The sequence below is a fragment of the Procambarus clarkii genome, chromosome 63 (genome assembly GCF_040958095.1).
Source record: "Procambarus clarkii isolate CNS0578487 chromosome 63, FALCON_Pclarkii_2.0, whole genome shotgun sequence".
Taxonomy (NCBI): Eukaryota; Metazoa; Arthropoda; class Malacostraca; order Decapoda; family Cambaridae; genus Procambarus; species Procambarus clarkii.
In genome coordinates, this window is record NC_091212.1 from 7,444,951 (window position 1) to 7,459,821 (window position 14,871).

General features: G+C 45.6%; 1 protein-coding gene across 2 annotated transcripts in view; it reads right to left on the reverse strand.

The window, feature by feature from the left end:
• The window catches only part of LOC123769550 (Nuclear polyadenosine RNA-binding 2), a 70,842-nt gene that overhangs the window by 17,256 nt on the left and 38,715 nt on the right, over nt 1–14,871 (reverse strand). Inside the window, exons 11-13 of one of the 2 annotated variants that reach the window (XM_045760783.2) lie at nt 13,655–13,775; nt 6,891–7,026; nt 3,991–4,072 (exon numbers count right to left, since the gene is read on the reverse strand). In XM_045760783.2, coding sequence (XP_045616739.1) covers nt 3,991–4,072; nt 6,891–7,026; nt 13,655–13,775 — 339 coding nt within the window. Of the gene's footprint in view, nt 1–3,936; nt 4,073–6,890; nt 7,027–13,654; nt 13,776–14,871 lie in introns of both variants that reach the window. The other variant, XM_045760782.2, reaches the window with a different exon arrangement.

A 14,871-nucleotide genomic window follows, 5' to 3' on the forward strand; every position in this document is an offset into this window, starting at 1 on the left:
CTGGCTGGCTGGCTGGCTGGCTGGCTGGCTGGCTGGCTGGCTGGCTGGCTGGCTGGCTGGCTGGCTGGCTGGCTGGCTGGCTGGCTGGCTGGCTGGCTGGCTGGCTGGCTGGCTGGCTGGCTGGCTGGCTGGCTGGCTGGCTGGCTGGCTGGCTGGCTGGCTGGCTGGCTGGCTGGCTGGCTGGCTGGCTGGCTGGCTGGCTGGCTGGCTGGCTGGCTGGCTGGCTGGCTGGCTGGCTGGCTGGCTGGCTGGCTGGCTGGCTGGCTGGCTGGCTGGCTGGCTGGCTGGCTGGCTGGCTGGCTGGCTGGCTGGCTGGCTGGCTGGCTGGCTGGCTGGCTGGCTGGCTGGCTGGCTGGCTGGCTGGCTGGCTGGCTGGCTGGCTGGCTGGCTGGCTGGCTGGCTGGCTGGCTGGCTGGCTGGCTGGCTGGCTGGCTGGCTGGCTGGCTGGCTGGCTGGCTGGCTGGCTGGCTGGCTGGCTGGCTGGCTGGCTGGCTGGCTGGCTGGCTGGCTGGCTGGCTGGCTGGCTGGCTGGCTGGCTGGCTGGCTGGCTGGCTGGCTGGCTGGCTGGCTGGCTGGCTGGCTGGCTGGCTGGCTGGCTGGCTGGCTGGCTGGCTGGCTGGCTGGCTGGCTGGCTGGCTGGCTGGCTGGCTGGCTGGCTGGCTGGCTGGCTGGCTGGCTGGCTGGCTGGCTGGCTGGCTGGCTGGCTGGCTGGCTGGCTGGCTGGCTGGCTGGCTGGCTGGCTGGCTGGCTGGCTGGCTGGCTGGCTGGCTGGCTGGCTGGCTGGCTGGCTGGCTGGCTGGCTGGCTGGCTGGCTGGCTGGCTGGCTGGCTGGCTGGCTGGCTGGCTGGCTGGCTGGCTGGCTGGCTGGCTGGCTGGCTGGCTGGCTGGCTGGCTGGCTGGCTGGCTGGCTGGCTGGCTGGCTGGCTGGCTGGCTGGCTGGCTGGCTGGCTGGCTGGCTGGCTGGCTGGCTGGCTGGCTGGCTGGCTGGCTGGGTGGGTGGGGGTGCTGGCAGGCAGGCAGGCAGGCTGGCAGGCTGGCTGGCTGGCAGGATGTTCCTGCAGGCTAGCAGGCTGGCTGGGTGGCAGGCTGGCTGGCAGGCTGGCTGGCAGGCTGGCAGGCTGGCTGGCAGGCTGACTAGCAGGCTGGCTGGCAGGCTGGCTGGCAGGCTGGCTGGCTGGCAGGATGTTCCTGCAGGCTGGCAGGAAACATCCAGGGGATGTATGCCAGACATCTTAATAATCAGCTAGGAACAATTAAGGACTCTTATAAAGCGGATCAGGACTTCACTTATTGGCGAGTACAAACAAAGTAAGGTCGCATTTATGTTATGAACCTGTCGATTTTACCCCCTAGAGTTTGTCATAAATTTTTCGGAACATTTTCTTTTTACATTTTTAGTTTATTTTTTCCCTCTATTTCTTATTTACGAACTTACATGATAACTGACGGGTCTCGTCCCCAGGTGGTTCGGAAACCAAGTGGTGCTCTGTACTCTTTTCAACTTTGTCACTTTAATTCTTGTCCTAGGTTTTTCAATTTTGTATCAATGTGAACAGTACTAGCGATTCGTCGATAACCACATTCTGTCAAGGTATAAAATAATCCCTGAACTTCTCTCTCATGTCACTGAACACCTTCCACAGTCTGTTGTTTCTGATCTCATTTGCAATATTCTCGAAATGCAGTCACCTGAGAATCAAGAGGAACCTATCACGCGACATATACTGGTTGAACATGGGCGATGGAACTAGACTGGCTTTGGTCCAATAATCCTGAACGATAGCTTTCTTGGAGTGCTTCATCATCATGCCGAGTGCCAAAAACACGTACATTTCGTCAACTGTCATGTCCTCCCATTGCGTGAGGTGTGAGGCAGGTAAAATGCCGGCATCTATGAGGCTGTGAACGAATCCGTTTGTCTCAGTCACAAGATGCGTCATGAATTCGTTGTCGAAATACACCTGGAAACATTCCATTTCTACCATATCATCACTGGTATATGGGAATAATGCTTTAACACCAAAATCGGTAGCATCAAATGTTGGTATTTGAGGGACAAATGTGGTGCAATCCTCCCACACAAGTACACCTGAGGGTTTGGTGTTGGTGCCAACACCACGGCCAACACCACCACGAGCACCAAATACATGGGTACGTCGTCTGATGCTGGAGCTGCGTGAGGGTATGCTAGGCGATGAGGCACATTTACGTACCGTAGGCCTACCACGAACACCTGATGTTGAAGGGCCACTGTCGTCATTATCCCGTTGCTGTGAGACACGCTGCCACCTGCCGCAACGTGTTGCTGAGGCAACAAATCCCCGCCTGGTAACACCTTCGCTACTCGTACTCGGGTCGTCCACACTACTCATATCAGAGCCTATGTCACTGAAGCCCGAGAATGATTCACCGTATGTACTGTCATTAAATAAACTTGCGTCTGGGGATATACATGGTGGTGGTGATGATAACGGTGTAGACTCAGGGCTCAGAGCGGCGAGGCGCGTGTACCGTACACGCTCGCCACATCATCCACCTCAGTCTCTCCCTCACTCATATCAGACTACTGTGTAAGGTCTTTCTCCGGATCATAGTCTAGGTCATCATCCATAGCACAGTCATCATACAAAATGTCGCGTATCTCCTCCTCAGAGAGTCGTTTTCCATGACCACGAGTCACCGTGGAGCGGGAGCTCGTAGACGATGCGTCAGACATGGTTGCTGCTTTGAAACTGAGACTCCCCTAGGCCGAGGGGCATACTGGGAATTTTTTTCAAGATGGCAGACGATCACCGGAGCCCCATGGCATCCATTTCGTACCTAGGTCGCAGCGCGCCAGTTTTGAATGGAACGTGAAAAATACAAATACACGGAGGCGCGTTGTGCAAACCAGACGAGGGCCTGCAGGTGCATTGCGCAGTTTAAGGGTTAAGTTAGGTGTTTCTCCACGAGTGGATCAGAATCGATTAGTCAGGTGTCAAAAGTCTTTCTAATGCAACCATAGCCTTTCTGATGCCAATCTAAAGTAAATCAAGCACCCATTGTATTAATAGTTAAGTTTGTAAATAAACTACTGTTAAGCTTTATGCAGTGTTTCCATTGAACCACTTCTGAACACTGCCAACTATTACTTAAGCCTTCAGCTCCAGGCGTCTTCAACACCGAGTTGCCTATTATTCACAAATCTATAAATGTGATGAGGACCCTTGGAGTCCCTTAAATGTGTTTCAAGCATTAAGGAGATTCCAACAACCAACGTGGATCAGGAGCAGGTGAGGCTAGTCTGAGAGGAGACCATCAAGGACTCTTACTCGACCTTGCTCCCAGGCCCTGTACGCTTGCTCATGTATTTTCTCTGCTGGATTTCAACAGCTTCATGAAGCGTCTGCCACATGTACATTGGTGATGTACGCATTGCAGTCGGGAAAGTAAAGTAGAAAACCCCACACAAGCGACATGGCGATGTAGTGTGACATTTGCTTGTTTGCTCGTTTCCTTAGAATTGGAGGGAGTTCTGGCTCTCTGTTTGGGTTTAGTTGCAATTTTCTTACCACATGGGGTCTGTTTTGTTATGCCTACATTTCTGGGTACCTAAACTTGGTCGATGGCAAATAAGGAAAACCCCCAACCACAGGGGAGGTTTTCTAGGTCCATTGCTTTCTGAGGGGGGGGGGGGGACAGGTTCTGGTTTGTGGTCCTCGATAGGCTGAACTCCATAGACTAATGCCCCGGTTTAATGATTCGCATATTAGCCCGATAGCTCCAGGGAGCCAAAGGGGCTCCAAACAGAAAACACAAAAAGTAATAAAGTTTAGTGAAACTACAATATGTAAAGGAGGAAGAATTTGATGGTTCAATTAAGAGATAAATCCCTCATATTATGATCTTGATCTGAATGCAGAAAAAGCAAATTAAATACAGGGATCAGCAACATACCACCATGTGGAACTGACATAACAGAAACTGTGCTCTTGAGACGAGACTTAGCACCTGCAATGTGTCCAACAGCTGGCAATGTTTCAGCCAGAGTTTCTTCTTCTTCTTCCAATTCTTCTACCTCTTCAATGTATTCCTAATTAGAAAACAAAAACATATTATTATATTTAATAAAGGAACTTTATTTATAACAAAGCATGATAGTGCTCACTAAAACTCATATCAGCATGTATGCATATATGCATATATAGTATCACTATAAACTATGATCCCTTGAGGATTTGAACCTAGGTGGCCTTAGATTACCCTACTGGCTATCCAATACTAATACCACTCCACCATCAATTGCCTATAATTGATGGATGATACTGGAACCCACATGCTTCAAGCTTTGTCTCAAACATGTAGATTTAGTGCAATCCCAACATGTTCAAGGATTTCATGAAAAACTGAAACCAATATGCACCATGAGTGTTGCCATGTGATGGATGATCATGGAATCCGTAATTACCTAAGTGTTGAAGCATGTGGGTTCCAGGACTGTCCATCAATCATAAGCAATCAATGGTAGAGTGGTATTAGTATTAAATAGCCAGTGGAGTGACCCCTGGCTGCTCAGGTTCAAATCTTCAAGGGGATTTGAACACACACATAAAAGAGGGGTGACGGTGCCCGAGATAATATGTATCACCCCCCATTTCACCCTTTTTCTTTCTAATTTGGAAGGGGCAATTCATGGAGCTGGCCTAGACACATCCTGAGCTAAACCCTGCCCTGACCCAGAAACCCTCAGAAATTTTGAGGCCAGAAGCATAGGGAGGTGGAGGATCAGAAGAGGGGCAAACCACACCCAAAGGGAAAGGAAAAGGTGGTGCAGACAGCCACCAACACCTCTGATTCTGGGTCCCCGAACACCAGACGGGGCAGCTCTGGGGTAACCAACCGAGCACATAACCTCGACTGCTGTAATGGAGCAAAATTAACTTGCAAAGCGGACGCTGCCTGATATGCCCTAACCTCATCAGGAGGGTCAGAAAGAAGAGTCACTTGGGGAGAGCAAATCCTACAGGACTCAGAATCGAAGGTGTCATTTACCTAACAGGCAGCATGGTGGAGGTAAAACAAGTGATTGTTGTCTCGTGGGACAGACGATGAGCAACCCTCAAACTTGCACAAAGTAAGAGCAGGTTTAGAGGAGATATCCATAAAACCACTGAACAAGCAGGGAATTTTCAGGACCTGAAGGGTAAACCAAGCAGGAAACCCAGGCACGGGGAATGCTATGCTGGACCAAAAAGTAAGCTGACACAGCCTGGATTACACGGCTGTAAGGCTGACCTCGGCTCACTGAAGGGAAAACCTGTGAACCACCAGTGAACCTCCCTCCAGCCAAAGTCACACCCAACCCAGGTTAAAACAGAAGTGACAAGAACCCATCTCACCCTGGGCAAGGTCCACCACAAACGAGGAGAACCTCAATGGGAGTGACTTCCAAACACTCCAGAGAAGACAACTCTGGCAATGCAAGGGCAGTGCTAGTGCCCATACATTGCCAGTACACACAGAGAAGGCAACCCTGAGCACATGCAGCTCCAAGCACTCTACAAGCCAGGCTCACACTTCACCGCAGTGTACAAGAAAGACACCAGGGGCAAAGACCAATAACACCCAGTTGAACTGTTGAGCCCGCACAGAAGAGGTGACCTGGGAACCACTACAGTAGTCAAGTGACCCCCAACCACATCAACATAAGAACTGACATCTCAGACTCCTGGAGGTGGTGAGCCCCATCCACCCCTCCCCACAAACGAGTGGGGGAGGTGTGGCAAATGAGCTCATGCTAGTTTTGAGAGATTTGATCATTTGTTTACATAGTTGGGGAAGTTCATTAAGTGGGTGTTGAGTCTTCAGTCCCTTTTGAACTCAGCAGTGTTTTGTTATGACTCTGACTTTCTGGATACCTTCCCTGGTGAGGTGGTGAAATGTTACCACTCCCTGTGCCTCTTTGAGAGGTCACATTCTGGTCCCCGGTAGGCTTAAAAACTCCACGGCTGATGGGAATCATCTCAGTGTATGGCTTCAGGGAGCCACAAAGGGCTCTCTCCAGAAACACTGCCAAAACCCATGATACCCCCACTCCAGGGAAAGAAGAAGAGAAAACGAGGTAGTGAACATGAAGATAAATGACCAAGTAGAGTCCTTGAAGGAATGCAAAACAGTCAGCCAATAGGCACAGCAAATCACATCAAATCTACGAGGTAGTGAACATGAAGGTAAACGACCAAGTAGAGTCCTTGAGGGAATGCAAAACAGTCAGCCAAGAGGCACAGCAAATCACATCGAATCTATCTTCGCACAGAAACTAAGCACAGTGAACAGCTAGAGGACAGTAGCTGCAGCTTCACTGCACACAGAGAATATCTACTGAAGTAGAGGTGACTGGCATAAATTGAGCACATTTGTCCATAATGAGATACACAAATTCTCCTCATAAAACAACAGGAGATTGACTTTCATGCCACCAGGCTCAAGCAGGGGCTGCAGAAGCCAACACAATGAGATCCCACATTGCGGCCAAAACATAAGCCATGCTATACATGGTTATACTGTACCGGCAAAATTTCCCTTATAATTACATGGATGATATGTCTTGCCATTTGGAGACTAGTGCCTGGGTGCCAGCCTGGGCACCCAGATATTAAGATTCAAAATGCAACTCTGGGCAAAGCTGTCTTTAGTGTATTTCTCCATAGGTAATGCATGCACAGAGTTCATTCCAAGTCATTTTATAGAGCAATGTCGCCTATTTTGAATAATACCATAAATTTAACAGTCAAACTAATATTACTATTTGTTTAGTTCATCAAGAATGCCAAAACCTATCTTACAGCTGTCCAAAGACCAGCAACTGCATCCCACAGAACAGTTATAAAATAGAAAGTTATGGTACATACCTCTACAACCTCTAAACTGTCATTGTGTACAGGTCGACCTCCTAGTCGAGACCTAATATCTAGGTGTTCATCCTTTACGGCAAAGACTCCAGTGTCTACACCTTCCAGGGTGACAATGAACTTAGTGTTTTCTACCCTGTAAGAGAAAAAATAAAGTAATAATACTGTATACATTATATCAACACTGTGCACATATCTTACACAGGGCTATGAAACATCACACAATTCAGTACTATATTGAAATACTGCTGGAACAAAAGTGGATGTGTTCAAGAAACAGCTATACAAGTTCCTGCAAAGAAGTTCCAGACCAACTTGGATGCAGTGAATATGTGGACCTGTGGGCTGCTCCAAGCAACAGCCTGTTGAACCAAGTTACCATAAATCAAGCCTAGCCCCAGGCTGCATTTGTGGAGTAGAACAACCTCCCAGAACCCATTGCAGGTACACTCATGGTACAGTATTTGCAAATGACAACTATGGCAATTGAATGCATCATACTTGTAAATTACAAGCTGACAATATCAAGAACTGTAAGCCAGCATATTTATCAAAACCTAGCTGATAAGACAATGCCAGAAAACTAGTTGCCAAGTTTCTTGCTAAAGATAAAGATGGCAATATAGTGCAATCTCTCTAATCCAGACTTCCATACAGTGGATTCCTCCAAATAATGAGGCCAAATCTGCTATTTGTCTACAGCTCCAAAATTTACATTTATTCAAAATACAGTAATTGTTTTAAAGATATTTTAATGTGCTTGTACCATATTATATATTATACAAGAGTTTATTTATAGGATGCTCCTTGTTGCTATACTCCCCCCCTCCCATGTGTTTTACGTGTGCATGGTCTGACACTCACTACTCAAGCATTTTCATTCACATTTCTCTGACAATATCATTATTTTAAAAGGAGAAACAGATCATGACTGGGCAGGCAAGTGGCAACTAGTAATGTTTCTGACATAACAAAAGAAGAAAAGGAATCATGGAGCCTGCAAGTAGGACAAAAGTGGTGGTAAGTGTAGTGACCAGGATTCCTTGAGGACATTAAAATATGAACAACTGGATGATACTGGTTACCAGTGGTACATACCGGTGGTCATACAGAGCACTGTATTGTCTCCTCATGACTTGTAAATCTGAACTTCAGTTGATACCTAGTACCTGGTTGATGGGGTTCTGGGAGTTCTTCTACTCCCCAAGCCGGGCCCCGAGGCCAAGCTTGACTTGTGAGAGTTTGGTCCACCAGGCTGTTCCTTGCAGCGGCCCGCAGGCCCACATATCCACCACAGCCCAGTTGGTCGGCACTCCTTGGAGAAAATGATCTAGTTTTCTTTTGAAGATGTCCACGGTTGTTCCGGCAATATTTCTTATGCTCGCTGGGAGGGGTGTTGAACAACTGTGGACCTCTGATGTTTATACAGTGTTCTCTGATTGTGCCTATGGCACCCCTACTCTTCACTAGTTCTATTCTGTATTTTCTTCCATATCGTTCACTCCAGTATGTTGTTATGTTACTGTGTAGATTTGGTACTTGGCCCTCCAGTATCTTCCACGTGTATATTATTTGATATCTCTCTCGTCTTCTTTCTAGTGAGTACATTTGGAGAGCTGAGATAATCCCAATAATTTAGGTGCTTTATTGCATCTATGTATATCATATATGTTCTCTGTATTCCCTCTATTTCAGCAATCTCTCCTGCTCTGAAGGGGGAAGTGAGTACTGAGCAGTACTCAAGATGGGACAGTACAAGTGATTTGTTTAGTACAACCATTGTGCCGGGATCCCTGGATTTGAAAGTTCTCGTAATCCATCCAATCATTTTCTGGCTGACGCAATATTTTTTTGGTTATGCTCCCTAAACGTTAGGTTGTCAGACATCATTATTCCCAATTCCTTTACATGCTGCTTTCCTACTATGGGCACATTTGATTATGTTTTATACCCAGTATTATGTTTAAGGTTGTCATTTTTACAGTACCTGAGTACCTGGAATTTATCACTGTTAAACATCATGTTATTTTCTGTTGCCCAGTCAAAAACTTTATTAATACAGGCATACCTCAGAATGCGAGTTTAATCCGTTCCTGGAGACGCCTCGCCTTCCGAAAACTCGCATTCCGAAGTTAATTTCCCCATAAGAAATAAAGGGAAATGAATTAATCCGTTCCTGACTACCCCAAAAACCCCACATCAAACTAAATTTTTATACCTAATTTACCTAATTCATCTAAATAAACCTACAAAACTATGTTCCAGTTATTACTTACCTTGCTGTCGAGTGCTGTAGGCGTATGGAAGATGGTGAGGAGGGGGGAGGAGGAGAGGAGTTACTGTTTGGAAGGGGAGTCCCCTTCCATAATCACATCAGGCAGTGAGGACCTTTCTGGTGTGCTCTCCCTGGGACATTTAACCTGAGTGCCACTAGGTCCTGGTTGAGGCTCACTGCTCGATTTCCTCACCACAAATCTGTCCATGGAAGCTTGCTTTTCCCTTCTTCGCAAGCTGTCTCTGTAGTAAGGCATCACATTGTCATTGAAAAGATTAAGACAACGGCCTACTACAGCTTTCTCTGGGTGAGTCTGTTCAATAGTTGTTTGAATCTCTTCCCACATCTGACACACCTTCTTAATTACTGCAGAAGGGACATTCGCTGGTGCTGTTGGTGCTGCTGCCACCTCCTCCTCCACTGCAGAATCATTCGCTGCTGCGTTGGCTTGCTGTTCCTGTTGAAGGGCTAGGAGTTCTTCGGTGGTCAGTTCTTCGTTGTGTTCTTCCACCAACTCCTCCACATCATCACCATCCAATTCCAAGCCCATTTGCTGGCCTAGACTAACAATTTCCTCAACAATAGGCGCATCATTTATAAGCTCAAACCCCTCAAAGTCTAGTTCTCTCACACCTTCAGGCCACAATTTTCTCCAGCCAGAGATCAGGGGTTCTTTGAGTCACTTCTTGCCAGGCTTTGTCAACGAGTTTTAAAGCACTACAAATGTTAAAATGCTCTCTCCAGAACTCTTTGAGGGTGAGGTTTGTGGCTTCAGTCACTTCAAAACATTTCCGGAAAAGTGCCCTTTCATACAGTTTCTTAAAATTCGCTATGATTTTCTGGTCCATAGGCTGAATTAGAGGAGTGGTGTTAGGAGGAAGGAATTTAACTGTGAGGAATTTATTGTATTTAGGCAACAAATCATCTTCCAAGCCTGGAGGATGAGCAGGAGCATTGTCAAGGAGAAGCACGGCTTTGAGTGGCAATTGTTTCTCCTGCAGATATTTTTCTATGGCAGGGCACAGCACTTCATTCACCCACTCCGAAAAAATAAGCCTAGTCACCCATGCTTTTTTATTAGACTTCCACATCACACACAAATGGGTTTTCTGCACATTATACTGTTTGAAAACCCTTGGATTTTCAGAATGATACACTAGCAAGGGTTTAATTTTCAAATCGCCACTCGCATTTCCACACAGCACAAGCGTAAACCTATCTTTCATAGGCTTGTGTCCAGGCAAGGATTTTTCCTCCTTGGTAATGTATGTCCTCTTAGGCATTCTTTTCCAAAACAGTCCTGTTTCATCACAATTAAACACTTGTTGCGGTAGGTATCCCCCAGTCTCTGCAAACTCTTTAAATTCTTCAATAAATCGTCCAGCGGCTGGTTTGTCTGAGCTGGCTGCCTCCCCATGCCTTGTAACACTATGGATACCACTTCTCTTTCTAAATTTTTCAAACCAGCCCCTGCTTGCCTTAAACTCTTTCTTATCTGCATCACTCGTTGCAGGGGTCTTCTTTAGAAGGTCTTCGTGCAACACCCTGGCTTTCTCACAAATAATGGCCTCCGAAACACTATCACCCCTCAACTCCTTGTCGTGTATCCAAATTAATAACAACTTTTCCACTTCAAGTATTTGTGGTCTTTGTGCCGTTAATGTTCTTACTCCTTTTGCCACATTAGCACCCATAATCTTATTTTTCTTCTTAAGTATAGTGCATATTGTTGATGTGGCTTTGTTGTACTGCCTACAAAGTTCAACAACACGTGTACCGTTCTCATGCTTCCGAATGATCTCTTGTTTCTCCTCTATTGTCATCCTCACATGAGCTTTCTGGCCTTTATCCTTACCACTGGCTTTCTTGGGACCCATGGTGAGATATATAATAACAAATTGTATAGACAAATCACCAAAAATCCAACAAAACACTGAAAATCCGCGAGAAGAATTGATGTGGGGGTAGTCACTGAGCGCGAGACAATGGTAAACTGAGGGGCAGCGGGGCAGAGGGGCGACGATCGCCGAACCACCACGCGCTAGGTCGGCCTGTACGCGTATCAACAAACTCGCGTCCCGAAGTAACCATCGCCTTCCGAGACAAATTTTTGGAGTAAATACTGCTCGCCTTCCGAAAACCTCGCATACAGGGACAATCGCATTCCGAGGTACCACTGTATCTGCATGAAGTTTTTCGATGTCTTCAGCCGAGGTAATTTTCATGCTGATTTTTGTGTTATCTGCAAAGGATGATACGAAGCTGTGACTTGTATTTTTGTCTGTATCTAATATGAGAATAAGGATAAGCAGTGGTGCAAGGACTGTACCCTGAGGTAAAGAGCTTTTAATTGCGCTTGGACTCGATTTTATATGATTGACTGTTACTCGTTGTGTTCTGTTTGACAGAAAACCGAGTATCCAGCATCCTACTTTTCCGGTTATTCCCAATGGCCTCATTTTGTGTGCTATCACTCCATAGTCACATTTATCGAAAGCCTTTGTGAAGTCCATGTATACCACATCAGCATTCTGTTTTTCTTCTAATGTCTCAGTGACTTTGTCGTAGCGATCAAGGATTTCACTAATTTCTTTGTCATCCTCCATGTATGAACCTTCACTCGTATGAATAGGTCCAATACTGGCAGTAGTTTTTTGTTTTGATTTCGCATATGTGAAGTATTTTGGATTTTTCTTTATTTTGTGAATTGCTTTCTGTTCTAACTGCCTTTCTTCAGTTTAATATGAGTGTTTCAATTTCCGCTCGATTTCTTCAATCTCCCTATTTAAATTATTCCTTCTTTGACGGGAAAGTCATGTCTGCTTAAGCATTACCGTTATTTTTTTTCATAACTTTTCATAATTGACAGTGCATAACTTTCGAAGAGTGCAGCTGATACACCAGACGTATTTTACTGGCATCGAGTTTTAAATCTCACGTTATTGTCAACAGAATGGAACCTGATGTTATTAGAACGCCAGAAGAATTCATCAATGTGATATTTGAAGATTTTAGAAAATACCTCTTTAGTACAAGCTTAGGAAACTACTCCAAGCTTGTACTAAAGAGGCACCCTTCTTGAGCCCGGATGGGCACATGTATAAGCAAGTAGATGGGGTCGCCATGGGTTCTCCCCTAGGTGTCCTGGAAAAATCCACCAGAAATACAGAAGTAAACAAAATAAACTATTGTCAGAAGAAAGAAATGAATCATGAGCAAGTAAGCCAAATTATAATGTGATCTGCATTTTGAAAGCCTTTAAATGTTGGACATATGAACCAAGTATTTGAGTGTGTTTACTGCATACCTGCTTTTATTTGTATTTGTAAATCATCCTTTACCATCTCATTCCATTCAGAGTCTTTGTGTACAAGTTAGATACCTTGCCTTCAAAAAGCTGTTTCTTCCTCTTATACAGTATTGTAATATCTTTAGTATCTAGCTCCTAAGGTGTCACAAGTACTATTCAAGTGATATTTTCGTGAAATGCTTATGATAAAATTGATAAGCTACAAAGCTTCAGAATAATGTTATACTACTGTATAACTTTATATGTGCTCATGTACTGTATCTGTTCATCTATAAGCCCAACTTAGTGAGGCGATTCTAGTAAATTAAGCCTCACAAGATCTACAATACATTGAACATTTTCGTCCGGGAACGACGCAGCATTGCGTAATTTTTTTAGTAGACGCAATCCAGGGAACGATGCAGCATTGCGTCATTTTCGGCGGCAGATTGGCGGCGGCTTCAGGAGGGGCGCACAGCGGTTTTGGATATGATATGCATATACTCTTGTAGGGAATTTCATTGCGAATACATTGATACCAAAATGAAAGACCTAGGACCAGAATTGAGGTAACAAAGTTGAAAACAGTATATGTACCATTTTATTAGCGCTCACTGGGATTATGCTCCGTCATTTTCTCTGTTTGCTGTGGGTGGTACGCCTGGCTTTTGGACTTTATATTTGCATATACTCCTGTAGGGAATTTTATTGCGAACACAATGTTACCAAAATGAAAGACCTAGGACGGGAATTGAGGTGACAAACGTGAAAGGAGTGTACACATTTTATCGCTCTTATGCGCTCCTGGGTAACACGCGCACTCACTTTCTCTGTTTGTTGTGGGTGGTACGACGGGCTTTTGGAGTTTATATGTCTTTAGTCATGTAGAGAATTCTATTGCGAACACAATGATACCAAATTGAAAAACCCTGGACGAGAATTGAGGTGACAAAGTTGAAGAGAGTATACACTTTTCAGAACTACCGCGCGCTCCCGTGAAACGCTGGGACCCACTGGGCCTAGTTGAGGGCTGGTGGGCGGGGTGCGTGAAAGTGTTAAAACTTGTTCTTGTTCATAACTTAATTTCTCATAATGATGACCTGCCACATAAATTTGAGCCTGCTTTCATGGATTTCAAAATCAACAGCAAGTTTTTATCTTAATATTACACAAATTTACTCCATTCAAAAATATAGTTACCCAGCAAGAGGCTGAATTCTGGGCTGGGGTGGTGGAGGCAGGAGGGGCTGGTCTTCTTCTATCCCTTCATCAACAACTTCTTCCTCCACCTCCTCCACCTCTTCCATACCAAATCCACTGTCTGAAAAAAGTAAGTATTTATTACTAGTACTCTTCTTTTCCTTCTCATGGATCATATATTATAATAAAAAATAAAGCCTCAAAAGTGATGAAATGCTACTCTTGGGCTGCACTCTAGTAATTCCCAAACTTGTGGCTTTAACCACCTTAGGGTCCAGAGATCTTATAGGATTGGATGTTTGCCAATCCTGAGCCCCCAAACACCTAGTAGAAGGTGTTTGGCTAGTTTCTCTGAAACTAGAAAAGTACCTCACTTTGAACCTAGTACCTCTAGGTGTACCTCTCTGAAACTAGAATAGTACCTCTATTGACCCATCCCAATAGTAACTGATGAATGTATGCATGAAACAGACCAATCAGATTCACTAGTTCAATATCAGGGCTGAAGACATGGAAGCTTTACATTGATATGGTTGCTTGCTTAAAGTATTCTTTCACTGAGGGCTAATTAATAATTTTCTCTTTAGGTGAAAAAAAAACCAACGTTGAATGTAATGAAACGCCATTTTCTGGGCGAGTCCTGGAGGCTCCCTGGAGCTATCGGACTGATATTAGCTATATTAGTCTGGGGATTCAGTCACATGGAGTCTGTATGCCTACCGGGAACCATGAGCCAGAACCTGGTTCCCTCGGAGGCGAAGGGAGCAATGGCCTATGAAAACTCCACTCTCTGAGAGTATATTCATGTCTGCCATCGACTGGGGTTGGGCACCCAGAAAGGTAGGCGTAGAGACCAAACAGAGCCTAAGAAGGAAACAAGGAAAACAAGATAACAAGAAAAACGTCATCACACTGCATGTCGCTCGTTTGCACCCCTTTCCCACTGAGCCAGCCTCCAAACAGAAACAAAAGCCGCCTACTGAAGGGAGAGAGGGGTGTCAGGGAACATCTGGGACTCGTCCAGAAAATACCATTTTATTACATTCAACAGTGGTTTTCTATGTGGAGCCCTGCTGGCTCACTGGAGCTAGCTACCCAAAAGAGCAGTAAAATAGGGACTTATCCAGGAGGCGGTCACACCGCATGACTTGTGATACCATAAATGTTTTTATTTAATATTTTACATACAACTAGAGTTAAGTCACACAGGATATTGG